At 43.7% G+C, this 14007-nt stretch overlaps 1 protein-coding gene across 4 annotated transcripts in view; it reads left to right on the forward strand.

Moving 5' to 3' along the window:
- Window positions 1-14007, forward strand: part of fam149a (family with sequence similarity 149 member A) — a 125379-nt gene that overhangs the window by 47771 nt on the left and 63601 nt on the right. Inside the window, exon 1 of one of the 4 annotated variants that reach the window (XM_080186689.1) lies at window positions 9686-10197. The exons of the other annotated variants lie outside the window; for them this stretch is intronic. Within the exon in view, the coding sequence (XP_080042815.1) occupies window positions 10073-10197 (125 nt within the window). The 5' untranslated portion in view covers window positions 9686-10072. Of the gene's footprint in view, window positions 1-9685; window positions 10198-14007 lie in introns of those variants that run through there. 4 annotated transcript variants of the gene reach the window in all.

Consider the following 14007-nt stretch of genomic DNA (forward strand, 5'->3'; position numbering starts at 1 on the left):
TCCCTTGGGATTTTTCTTTCTCGTTGGAATGTATCTATTTGATGAATTCTGAAATATCCTCTTAAATGTCTGCTGCTGCATCTGTGGGCCTATTACTTAATCTCATTTTCCAGTTTATTTTTGCTGGCTAAAAATTAAAGTCTATTTAATAGTCGCAAGTAGGCTTAAATTAACACCACAGTGAAGTTACTGTGAAAATCTCCTAGTTGCCTATTCAGATACACTGAGGGAGAATTTAGCATGGCTTATGCACCTAACCAGAATCACAGAATGCTACAGTGCAGAAAAGGCCCTTCAGCCCATCTTACCTGCACCAAATCATGAAATGCTCTGACTTGCTCACCTAATACCTCTTGCCAGCACTTGGCCCATAACCTTGAATGTTATGGCGTGCCAGGTACTTTTTAAAAGATGAGGCAACCCGCCTCCACCACCTTCCCAGGCAGTGAATTCCAGACCGTTATCACCCTCTGAGTAAAAGGATTTTCCTCAAATCCTCCCTAAATCTCCTACCCCACACATTTGTCCCCTCATAACTGACCCTTCAACTAAGGGGTACAGCTGCTCCCTATCCACCCTGTTCTTGCCCCCCATAATCTTGAACACTGATCAGGTCACCCCTCAGCCTTCTCTGCTCCAACGAAAACAACCCAAGTCTATCCAACCTCGCTTCATAACTTAAATATTCCATCTCAGGTAGCATCTTGGTAAATCTCCTCTGCACCCACTCCAGTACATTAATGTTCTTCCAATAATGTGATGATCAGAACTGCACAGTACTCCGGCTGTGGCCTCACCAAAGTTCTATACAATTCCATCATGACTTCTTTGCTTTTGTAATCTACAGCCCGATTGATAAAGGCGAGCATGCAATGTTCCCTTTTCACCACCCTATTAACCTGCCTTTCTGCCTTCAGAGATCTATAGACAAACATGCCATGTTCCCTTTGTTCTTCAGAACTTCCCAGTGTCAGATCTTTCATAGTGTACTTCCTTGTCAAATTATTCTTTCCAAAGTGCACACCTCATACTTTTCAGGGTTAAATTCCATCTGCCACTTATTCGCCCATTTGACCATCTCATCTATATCTTCCTGTAACCTAAGGCAGTCAACATCACTGTTAACCACCCGGCCAATCTTTGTGTCATCAGCAAACTTACTGATCCTAACCCCCACATAGTCATCTATGTCATTTATGTAAATGACAAACCAGCAAGTCTTTCAGACTGTTGGACCAAACTGAAGCACTTGAATAAATCCACACAGACAAGGGGAGGATGTGCAGACTCCACACAGACAGGGACCCAAGCCAAGAATTGAACCCAAGTCCCTGGCACTATGAGGCAGTAGTGCTAACCACTGTAACATTGTGCTCCTTTCATTCCCACATTACTTTTCTCCTTTAAATTTGAAATGCTAGCCTTGTCGGTACACACTCTTGTTTCCCTCAAAATTATGTCAGATTCAATTATATTATGGTCATTGCTACCCAAGGGTACTTCAGAGAGGTTATCAATTGATTCTAGCTCATTGCACAATACCAGGTCTACTATAACCTGCCCTCTAGTTGGCTCCACAATGTGGTGTTCTAAGGAACTATCCTGCAAATATTTATGAACTCTCCATTTAGGTTGCCTTTTCCCATGAGTTTTCTGGTCTCTATGTAGATTAAAATACTCTATAATTATTGTTGTACCTTTTTTGACAAGCTCCCATTATCTTGTTCTTTGTACCTACACAGTGGGACAGAGTACAATGAGAGGACCTGTACACCACTCCCACAAGTGACTCTTCTTTCTGTTATCCTTTTTCATATCAACCCACAATACTTCTACATCCAAGTTTTCTGAATTTACATCCCTCTAATGCACTACTACCTGAATCCCCGTTTTTCTCGAGTTCTGCCCTTTATAAAATCATGTACCCTTCAGTACTCGGGCCCTAATTTATTTCACCCTGCAACCCATGGGTGGGATTTTATGGCCTTGCTCAACCCAAGACTGGAAAATCCACTGGAGGTCAGAACACATTTTCATTGTCTGTCCCTTGTCGGCTCCAGTTCCATGGAGGGCAGGGCAGTAGCTTTCGACTGTATGTCTCTGTAATGATTATCAGATCATTCTTATTTATTTATATCTGTGCTATCAGTTAATCTGTTTTTTTGAATGTTATGTGCAGAGCCTTTAGATTTGTCCTTTTATTATTTTTGTAGCATCTAAACTTCTTATTTGCTGATTTACTCTTTAATTTGTATGCTCTATCCCTTCTTGTCATATTCCATTTATTATTTCTCGTATTAATACCATTTCTTCTTGCCTTATCTTTCCTCTCTGGTTTACCACATTTTCCCAGATTTGATCCCTTGCTTCCATTAATTAGTTTAAAACCCCTTCTTACTTCCCTAGCTCAATGGAATATCAGCCCCAGCACTGTTCAGGTGTAGACCATCCCAATGGTACAGATCCCACTTTCCCCAATTCTGGTGCTATTGCTCCACCGATCAGAATTCACTTCTCTCAGACCAGTCTTTGAGCCATGCATTCATTTTTCTAATCCTATTTGCTCTATGCTATTTTGCAAATGGCTCAGATAATAATCCATTATTACCTTTTAAGGTTCTGCCTATTAATTTAGTGCTTAGTTCCTCTCACTCTATGCAGAACTTCCTTCCAAGCTCTACCTACACGGACCACGACAACTGGATCTTCCCTCCCCTCCCCACTGCGAGTTCCTTTCCAGCCCGGAGCAGGTGCTCCAAACCTTGGCACCGGGAAGGCAACACAGCCATCTTTTCTGCAGAGGACTGTGACTATCTCTCTGACTATACTGTCCCCTCTTATCACTACATTTCCCCCCTCTTCCCACTTGAATGGCTTCCTGTACCACACATGCCATGGTCAGTTTGTTCATCCTCCCTGCAGCCTCCATTCTCATCCAAACAATCTGAAATAACCCAAACCTATTGGACAATTGCAAAGGGAATGGCTCCTGAATTCCGGTCTTTTGTGTCCCACACATGCCTCACTCTCAGTCACACCCTCCTGTCCCTGATCAAATGAGAAGATTCTGTCTGGCGAGGTGGTGGTGTTGTGGTATTGTCACTGGACTCATAGTAATGCTTTGGAGACCTGGGTTTGAATCGCACCATGGCAGATGGTGAAATTTGAATTCAGTAAAAATTGGGAATTGAAAATCTAATGATGAATGTGAAACCATTGTCAATTGTGGTAAAAGCCCATCTGGTTCACTAATGTCCTTTAGGGAAGGAAATCTGCTAACATAAGTTGATCTGGCCTACCTGTGACTCCAGATCCACAGCACTGTGGTTGATAGTTAAAGTGCCCTCAGGATTAGGCACAAAATACTGGCCCAGCCAGCAGCGCCCACATCCCATGAACAAAGAAAGACTCCTGGTCAGTCATGCTTGATGTGGAGTAGCGTCCTTCGATCTATAAGCCTCTTTTGACAAACTAGTGACATGTTCTAGGAAAACCCTCACTGTGGGAAAGTCTGCCTTGTACACCATTAGATGCGAGAAGAGCAAAAAGAACAAATGCCTTCAATTGTAATTAGGATTTATCAGAAGAGGAAAGTAGGTTCCTACAAATTCAGTTTCTTTATGAGAGAAACAATAGGCATAATAAAGTGAACATTTTGTACAGGTTTAATTTTATGTGCTAGGATTTCTGAATATGATCAAATAAATAGAAAACTGAATGGATTAAAAATAATAACTTTTGAAATTGCTTTGAACTTCTCAGTTATTAGGCTATTTTCAAATGGCAAGTAAAAAAATAGTAGAAACTGATGTTCCCCTGAACTATCGGCTGAAAATCAAAGGATAAGTTTGAGGTTGTACGTGAAAAGCTGAGATATGTAAACATGCTATTTGCAGTTCATTAACATTGAGTGTGGAAGCACAGTGGAGAAGGGGTTTCAGTGGCAGATTTCATCATTCTAATGTTGCAGCAACTACTGAGTTGAGGTGTGATGCCTGAGCCTCAGAACTGTGCACAGGAAAGTCTGAATTGATTCTATGCAATTATAATAACAAACTAATCAAGTGGTTAGTTGCTGGGATCACTAATTAATTTGTTTCTTCACATGCAGCCAAAGAGAAATAGTTTATTGTACATCTATTGAGCACACAGTATATGGAGTAATGGATGGAGGGACTAACAACACTAGATAGGATTTCCTCTGTGAGTCTTGTGTTACAAGTCCAAAGCCAATTCACATCGAACGACGTAGAGAGGAAATCTGTTTCCCTTTTGTGAAATGCAAATGTAAGCAACAGATAGTTTGGGAGGTTTTTAAAAATTTGTTTTCAGAATCAATGACAAAAGTTTGTACTTAAGATACAAAGTGGATATTGATTATCACATTGTAATTTTTTTGGTCAGAGATTTATAAATTTTACTACTGATGCGTTAAGAACTACTGTGAAATTTGTTATTCATGTTTAATGGTGATGCTTTATGTAGGAGATTAAATGATTAAATACCGACCTCCTGAACCTGACGTCTTAAAGTACAGCATTTCAGTCAGTGTCCATGGAGAAAACATCCAACTAAAGGTTCAGGCGCAGGCTCTTCATCAGACCTGAACAAAATGAACACTTGTACAAAACTTAGTGAGAAGCAGAAATGAGACAAGTGGGTAGGGAAACACACCTACAGGGCACAAACATACACACACATCAGAGAGAAAACAGAAACACTTATGAAATGGTGAACAGGAAAATGAGAAGCTGGAGAAGACGGCTGCGAGCTGAGGGACCCACCTGAATCTTGCCTGACTTGGATTTTCAAGCTGAGGCTAAAATGTGCAATCAGCTCTCGATCATGCCGGAAATAGGGGAGAATTTAAATATTTATTTAAAAACAAGCTCTACGTCCACAGAACCATAGAAGAGCTACAGCATAGAAAGAGGCTATTGAGTCTGCACTGGCCAAAAAAGAAACTTGCTGCTAATCTTAATTCTGCTTGCCAGCACCTCGTCTGTAGCCTTACCTGTTACAGCACTTCAAATGCAGGTCCAGGCATTTTTGAAACGAGTTGTGCATTTCAGCCTCAACCATCAACTGAGACAGAAATTCCAGATGCCCATCATCCTCTGGGTGAAATATCTTTTCTTCATGTCCCTCTAATCCTTCTACTGGTCACCTTAAATCTATGTCCCTGGTAATTGACCCCCCCCCGCCACCGATCTTTCCTGCCTACCCTATCTAGCCCCTCATAATTTTGTATGCCTCAATTAGGTCATCACCTTATCCACCTGTCCTGCCACCTTCAAGGATTTGTGGACATGAACTGCAAGGTCTATCACTTCAACCCCTCTCAATATCTTCCTGTTAATTTTCTGAGGAACAGAGATCTTGAGTTCATGTCCAAAAATCTCTAAGGTTGCCACTCAAGTGGATAAAGCCATGAAGAAGGCTTATAGTGTGTTAGCGTTTATTAACAGGGGGTTTGAGTTTAAGAGCCGTGGGGTTATGCTGCAACTGTACAGGACCTTGGTAAGACCACATTGGAATATTGTGTGCAGTGTTGGTCACCTCATAATAAGAAGGATGTGGAAGCATTGGAGAGAGTGCAGCAGAGATTTACTAGGATGCTGCCTCGTTTGGAGGGTGGGTCTTATGAGGAAAGGTTGAGGGAGCTAGGGCTTTTGTCTTTAGAGCGGAGGAGGATGAGCGGCAACTTAATAGAGGTTTATAAGATGATGAGCGGATAGATATTTCCTCGGGTGGATGTAGCTGTTACTAGGGGGCATAACTATAAGGTTCATGATGGGAGACATAGGAGGGTCTGAGATAGGCTCTTTACTCAGAGTGTTTGGGGAGTGGAATGGACTGCCTACTGTGATAGTGGAGTTGGACACTTTAGGAATTTTCAAGTGGTTATTGGATAGGCACATGGAGCATACCAGAATGATAGGGAGTGGGATAGCTTGATCTTGGTTTTGGACAAAGCTCAGTACAACATCAAGGGCCGAAGGGCCTGTACTGTTCTATATTCTATGAACATTCCTTGCTTTGTTTGCCCTTCCCAAATGCATTACCTTACACTTTTGGAAGAATTCATGGTCCTAGGAATTTTGCTGGCAAGTTGTGCCTGTTGAAGATGTGGCAAAGTGTTCTTGTGTTCTGGAAATTAGTTCACTGCATAGGCAAAATACAGGGTTCCTTCTGGAAAATAGACTTGGGATATGATCTTTCCAGCCCACTACCCTAGGCAATTGGCACTGTGAGCCAAAAAGAGAGCATAAGAACATAAGAACATAAGAACATAAGAAATAGGAGCAGGAGTAGGCCATCTGGCCCTTCGAGCCTGCCCCGCCATTCAATAAGATCATGGCTGATCTGTTGTGGCTCAGTTCCACTTTCCCGCCCTCTCCCCATAACCCTTAATCCCCTCTCTTATCAAAAACCCATCAACCCGCTTCTTAAAAATATTTAGCGAGGCAGCCTCCACCACTTCAACGGGCAGAGAATTCCAGAGATTCACCACCCTTTGAGTGAAGAAGTTCCTCCTCAACTCCGTTCTGAACCGCCCCCCCTTTATCTTGAGGCTGTGCCCCCTAGTCCTACTGTCTTTTTTGAGCGGGAAGAGTCTTTCCACCTCTATCCTATCCATCCCATTCATCATCTTATACGTCTCAATGAGATCTCCCCTCATTCTTCTAAACTCTAACGAGTACAAGCCTAGTTTATTCAGCCTCTCCTCATAGCTCAACCCCCTCAACTCCGGTATCAGCCTAGTAAACCTCCTCTGCACTCCCTCCAAGGCCAAAATATCCTTGCGCAGGTGCGGCGCCCAAAACTGCACACAGTACTCCAGCTGCGGCCTCACCAATGCCCTATACAGCTGCAGCAAGACCTCCCTACTTTTATATTCAATCCCCCTCGCTATGAAGGCCAGCATCCCATTCGCCTTCCTGACCACCTGCTGCACCTGCAGGCTGGGTTTTTGCGACTCATGCACAAGGACCCCGAGGTCCCTCTGCACCGTCGCCTGCTGCAGTTTTTCGCCCCGTAAGTAATAGTCCTTCCTACCATTCTTCCTACCAAAGTGGACCACCTCACACTTGCCAACATTAAATTCCATTTGCCATTTCCTGGCCCATTCGCCCAGCCTATCTAGATCCTTCTGCAGACTCTCCACACCCTCCGCACAATTTGCCTTTCCCCCAATCTTGGTGTCATCAGCAAATTTCGACACCCTACACTCGGTTCCCTCCTCCAGATCATCTATATAAATGGTAAATAGCTGAGGCCCCAGCACCGACCCCTGGGGCACCCCACTAGTCACCAACCGCCAATCCGAATAGCACCCATTGACCCCCACTCTCTGCCTCCTATTTGACAACCAATCCTCTATCCACGCTAACACCCTACCCCCAACTCCATGTCCTCTGACCTTCTGCAGTAACCTCTTGTGAGGTACCTTATCAAACGCCTTCTGAAAATCCAGAAAGACCACATCCACCGGCTCTCCTCTATCCACCGCCCTAGACACATCCTCATAGAACTCCAGTAAATTTGTCAGACACGACTTCCCTTTAATGAAACCGTGTTGCGTCTGCCCTATCAAGCAATTCCCTTCAAGATGCCTCGCAATTTCCTCCTTAATGACGGATTCTAACATTTTACCTACCACAGACGTTAAACTAACCGGCCTGTAATTCCCCGCCTTTTGCCTGGCACCCTTCTTAAACAACGGCGTAACATTAGCCGTTTTCCAATCCTCCGGCACTTCCCCGGAATCCAGCGACGTCTGGAAAATAACCACCAAGGCATCCACTATCACCTCCGCCATTTCTTTCAGAACCCTCGGATGCATTCCATCCGGTCCTGGGGACTTGTCCACAATCAGCCCCTCCAGTCTGTCGCGCACCACCTCTCTAGTAACAGTAATGTCATTAAGACCCTCCAGTCCTACCACCTTTCCATCGCTAACACCCGGCAAATTATTCACGTCCTCCTCCGTGAAGACAGAAACAAAAAAGTTATTCAAGACCTTAGCCATATCCCCATCCCCTACCACTAGGTCCCCTTTCTCATCCGCTAAGGGACCAACGTTCACCCTAGCCAGCCTCTTCCTTTTTATATATTTATAAAAACTCTTGCTATCCTTTTTTATATGTGAGGCTTTTGCACCAGGTGTGAACTGGTCATGAGCTGAAAGTCATCTTCCTGGCCCTGTTTTGTCCATGTGATTGGCTTCAGCCCCAGGATGAGCTTGGAGCAGAGTTAAATGTAAATCATGACATTAACATGACACTACCGCATCTGGCATGGCCGTTTCTGGCCTCCCAGATGTTTCCTCCCTCAGCAGCGAAACCTGTTGCTGACGAAAATCGCTCATGGTCGCCACCAACAGGTACCAGACATGATGGCCACACCAGGGGTTCAGAGGCCATTGAAGCCCTTGGGTGGTTAGAGGCATGGTCTGGTAGCACCCATTAGGCATTACCAACCTGACAGCGTCCAACTGGCACCCTGGCACTGCCCACCAGGCATAGCAATGCCAAAGGGGTGGGGCCTGAGTGCAGATGGGGCTATGACGACGAGGTGTGGGAGTTCTGCTCGTGGGGGAGGCAGGGAAGGAGCTCAGTGAGAGAGGGAGAACAAAAGGAGGGGACTGTGAAGGGGTGCGGCAGGGAGGTGAGCTCTGCAGTGGGGGAAGGCAAGGAGGGGTTGCTCTGCATAGACGGCATGCAAGGGGGGTATTCGGCAGAGTGGGGCATATGGGGCTGTAGTTGGCAAATGAGGAGGTGTGCGCGGGAGACGGGGTGCAGAGAGGGTGGACCGCAGATGGGGTCATGATGGGGAACTTTATGGGGAGGGTCCCGATGTTGGCGACCTGTTGTGGAACAGGTGTGATGGTTTCCTTGCTGCCTCCCTGCCATCCAAACATTGTTTCTCAGTCACTTCTACTGCAGCCAGAACGTGCCGACCCTTTAGAAGATGCTGGTTACAGGAATGCAGTCTGATTCTAAGTGGTACTAGCTTCGTGTGATTTTGAGGTGTGCAGCAGCTTGGTTTGTGCTGACAGGATGCTGGCTAACATTTAAATTGTAGCAACTGGACATGGGTTAATCAGGCATTGTAATTCCGGCACCGGTTTTTGGGCCGGATCCGATTTTTTTCCTTCTGGGTCCAGCTCCTCTCTTTACCACCTGTCACTATCTGTAATTCATTTCATGGTCTGTTCAATCTGTAATACGTTTACTGGAAATAAAGTGAAGAATTTCACGTTGAGTTTCAGAGGAGGAGGAATTTGCTGAAATGTATAATCTGAGTGACTGGATTATTTTTGAGGATTCATGTGTAGGATTTATGAATGGCTGATTTGCATTCAAAATGTAAGCCATGAAATAAACAGGTCACAGTTTAAATTACGCAAACCTAAAAAAAAGTACACTGTTGCTTTAAGGGCTGATGTTCATTTTTCTAATATAAATTGCCAGTAGCTTGCTGCAATTCTTTGTGACTGAGTGTTAACAGTTTCATGGATGACCAGCTCCATGCAGTTCACAGCAGCTGTTATTGTGGTTTGCTGCCTGCCTGGGGCTGGTGGGAGGAGAAAGTCTCTCAGTGAAAATAAATAACTCCATCCTATATTGATGTATCTGTGAGTCATAGTGCTGCTGTCACTTACTGCAAAGCACTCTGCTCCGTATGGCAAAAAAAAATTGAACAAATGCCAGCCAGCAAACGAACAACTCTTCTCATGACACATGTAAAGCGCGGTTTCATCTCTGACCAGAGTGCCCATGTGCTCAGGAATTCAGCTGCAGCATGGTATGGACAGCAGATGAGGAATTGCAACACCCTGATGGTTCTGCAGAGCTGATGTTAGTATCACGGGTATTTGATGTTTGCAAATCAGGAGAAGCTTCATCTACAGTCTGTTTTTTTTTTGAAAAACTGAAGATTGTCGGACGTGCTGCCTCAGATCGGACACACTAGCAATATTTGCCTCCTTACTTGCCTTTTATACTGTGAGATGTGAATTCAGAAACACTTCTTTGATCTGAAGGGTTTGTGATTTAATGCTTGACTGATGCATGGTGCCAGCGCCGTGTTTCCTCCCAGTTTTGCCTGTCTTTCCTGTAACCTGCAGCAACTGTATAAGGGCAGCAATAAAGAAGGTCGGCTGAACAGAAACCTGGGCCTTATTGTTATAGGGTGAGTATATGTTACGTCCACTAAGTGATAAATTTAGTGATCATTTGTTAGGCCTGTTATAGCATTATGCACTTCCCAAAATAGGCCTGCATACAGCATCAATTCACAGAATGTTAATGTGTCTTTTTTCAACACAGAATTAAACTTGTTCCAGTTATAAGAACATAAGAACATAAGAAATAGGAGCAGGAGTAGGCCATCTGGCCCTTCGAGCCTGCCCCGCCATTCAATAAGATCATGGCTGATCTGTCGTGGCTCAGTTCCACTTTCCCGCCCTCTCCCCATAACCCTTAATCCCCTCTCTTATCAAAAACCCATCAACCCGCTTCTTAAAAATATTTAGCGAGGCAGCCTCCACCACTTCAACGGGCAGAGAATTCCAGAGATTCACCACCCTTTGAGTGAAGTCAGGGAGCATGTCTTTTAGGTTATTTGTTTCCGATATTTCGAATGGGCACAGAGGATTGTTTATAAGTCTGTAAAGTATGAATTATTAAGGTTCACAGGTTTGTGCTTCCAGCCACTAAAAATGCAACATATTTTTCCTGTTGTTATTACTTTTGGTATAGGGTTCTCATTTATTCCCCATTAATCCTCAAGATAAAATAGAAATAAAACATAATTCGCAAGTATTGTTTACTTTTAGCCTTTCAGCACTTTCAATAGTTAAAAAGAGTGAATAAGACATGCAATTGCTTTCTTCATTTCATTAAGAACATGCAATCTTCAAGAAGAAGCCTCCCATTTTAGATATTTGTGTTATATTTATATTCATTGTATTGCCCTATTTATTGATCCTTATGACATTTACCTTTATTAACCTTCATTTTTATTTAGAAGCAAATGCAATTTTTGTTTATTTATGGATCATCATTTGAAATTAAGTGGGAATAATGATTTTTCTATGTTGAAATGGGTGGTATGGTAGCACCGCGGTTAGCACTGCTGCTTCACATCTGCAGAGACCTGAGTTCGATTCCTGGCTTGTGTCACTGACTGTGTGGAGTTTGCACATTCTCCTCATGTCTGCGTGGGTTTCCACCCAGGTGCTCCGGTTTTTTCCCACAGTCCAAAGATGTGCGGGTTAGGTTGATTGGCTATGCTAAAAAAAAATTGCCCCTTAGAATCCTGAGATGCATAGGCAAGAGGGTAACTATTTAGGGATATGGGGCTGGGTGGGATTGTGGTCAGTGCAGACTCAATGGGCCAAATGGCCTCTTTCTGCACTGTAGGGTTTCTTTCTGTGATTCTAAATAATATTTGCAATTTTCCTAACCATAATTTAGATGTTGTCATGTTGGAAACTCAGAGATCTTATGGATGTGCAAAATTGACATTAAGTTCGAAATGTGTTTGGCTTTTGCCTATGGCAGCATGGCCCCTTTAATGAGCAACCCTGTGCAAGCACATGACTAGGCAAGAACCAATGGAGTGCAAGCATGTGAACCTGGGCCAATCAGGAGCGAGGTACGCATTCCATGGGGCTGGAAGGCTTCAGTTGGAGTCAGGGTATTGTAGGGAAGAGGATCTGTATAGTTGTACTGTTAAATCCTTAGTTGTACATAGTTCTTATCAGTCGATAAATCCTTTGGTTTGTTACATTGAATCATCTTAAGTCACCACATTGCCATTAGCACCCCTCATAAATATTAAAAGTTTAGAAAGAATTGTCATTTACTTTAGACTTGGGCTGGCATGGTGACACAGTTGTTACCACTGCTATCTCCTGTTTGATTCCTGGCTTGGGTCACTGTCTGGGTAGAATTTACACGTTCTCCCCATGCCTGTGTGGATTTCATCCAAGTGCTTCGGTTTCCTCCCACAGTCCAAAAATGTGCAGGTTAGGTGGATTGGCCATGCTAAATTGGCCCTTAGTGTCCACGGGGACTAGCTAGGGTAAATGCATGGGGTTATGTGGATAGGGTGGGATTGTGATCAGTGCAGACTTGATGGCCCAATTGGCCTGCTTCTGCACTATAGGATTCTATGACATGGTTCTTTTGTCCGTGTCTGTGATTATTAAAAATATATAAGGGTAGATAACTTGCAAGATTGGTGTTGTGAATCAATTGGCTATTATAGAAATGGTTTGTTTTTTTATTTCTGCTGAAATCAGTAGAAATTATAATGGGACAGTTCCTAGAATGGAGGCTGATCAGCACTACTAGTTTTATACCCAGGCAGCAAGTTGAAAATCTATCTGCTGAATTTTTAAAAAACCATGACTGGGAGTTTGCAGTCAGCAGAGATCTACTCAGGCAAATGTTTGCTGGGTGCTCGAGCTCAGAAAAATTGGATAAGGCCCAGTTAATGGGTGGTGGATCATAACTGGGGAGGTGAAGGCCTAATGGTATTATTGCTAGACTATTAATCCACAAGCTCAGCTAACATTCTGGGGGCCTAGGTTTGAATCCTGTCGTGGCAGATGGTGCAATTTGAATTCAATGAAAAATAAAAGCTGCGTTCACTAATGCCCTTTAGGGAAGGAAATCTGTTGTCCTCACTCAGTCTGGCCAACATGTGACCCTAAAACCAACTGCAATGTGGTTGACTCTCAACTGCCCTCTGAACGACAACTAGGGATGGGTAACAAATGCTGATGTGGGTATGCCGGCGTTGGACTGGCGTAAACACAGTAAAAAGTCTGACAACACCAGGTTTTAGTCCAACCGATTTATTTGACAATAGACTCACAAGCTTTCGAGGTTTCCCTCTTCGTCAGGTGAATGGAGAGTTCTGGCCTCAGACAGAGCATATAAAGCACAGACAGTTTAGAGATTACTGATTAGAATGCGAATCCTTACACCTAACCTGCTGTTCAAGACCTGAAGTGGCTGACTCTGCCTTCACGACACACGACAGCACAGAGTCGCTGAACAGAGACTGATAGCCAAGTTCCACACACATGAGGACGGTCTCAACAGGGATCTTGGGTTCATGTCGCACTATCTGTAACCCCCGTGACTTGCCTGGGTTTGCAAAACCTCACTTACTGTACTGTCTGGAGACAATACACATCTCTGTAACCTGTGATCAGTGCTCCTTCCACTCACATTGTCAGCCACTTCAGGTCTTGAACAGCAGGTTAGGTGTAAGGATTCGCATTCTAATCAGTAATCTCTAAACTGTCTGTGCTTTATATGCTCTGTCTGAGGCCAGAGCTCTCCATTCACCTGACGAAGAGGGAAACCTCGAAAGCTTGTGAGTCTATTATCAAATAAATCGGTTGGACTAAAACCTGGTGTTGTCAGACTTTTTACTGTAACAAATGCTGGCCTGTCAGTGATGCCCATGACGCATGAATGAATTTAAAAAAAACATTAAATCATGCTTGCTCATTATTATGCAAGCAGCAGAAATACCTTGTGGTGTGGGCACCCCAGTGGGTAGCATTTTAGCATAAGCACCTTTTTCTGTATGCTCTGATTTTCTTTTTCTGCTCCATCTCGGTCATGTTGCATGCTAATGGTTACTGCAGCAGCCATGACTGGTCTGACCAGAAACCTTGATATCAAAAGCAAAGTTATCTCTAGGTGCACCACTCTCTGTTGACTTTGCCAACACTGGAAATACCCAAGCACTTGTAAAAACCCAAAGTCAGTAGAAATTAATCAGCAACTTACTGAGAATAGTTGATGATTCCTATAAATTGCTCTAATGAGGGTGGTGGGGAGAGGTGTTGGTGTTCCATCTTATGTTCAGCAATATGTGTTTAAGATGGAGCATTAGTGGGAACAGCTGAGTTGAAAATGCACTTTATGCTGACTGACGTTTTTAAATGTTTTAATTCTTTTATGGGATGTGGGCGTT

Source organism: Carcharhinus amblyrhynchos, chromosome 1 (assembly GCF_965287045.1).
Source record: "Carcharhinus amblyrhynchos chromosome 1, sCarAmb.v2.hapA, whole genome shotgun sequence".
In the NCBI taxonomy this organism is placed as follows: domain Eukaryota; kingdom Metazoa; phylum Chordata; class Chondrichthyes; order Carcharhiniformes; family Carcharhinidae; genus Carcharhinus; species Carcharhinus amblyrhynchos.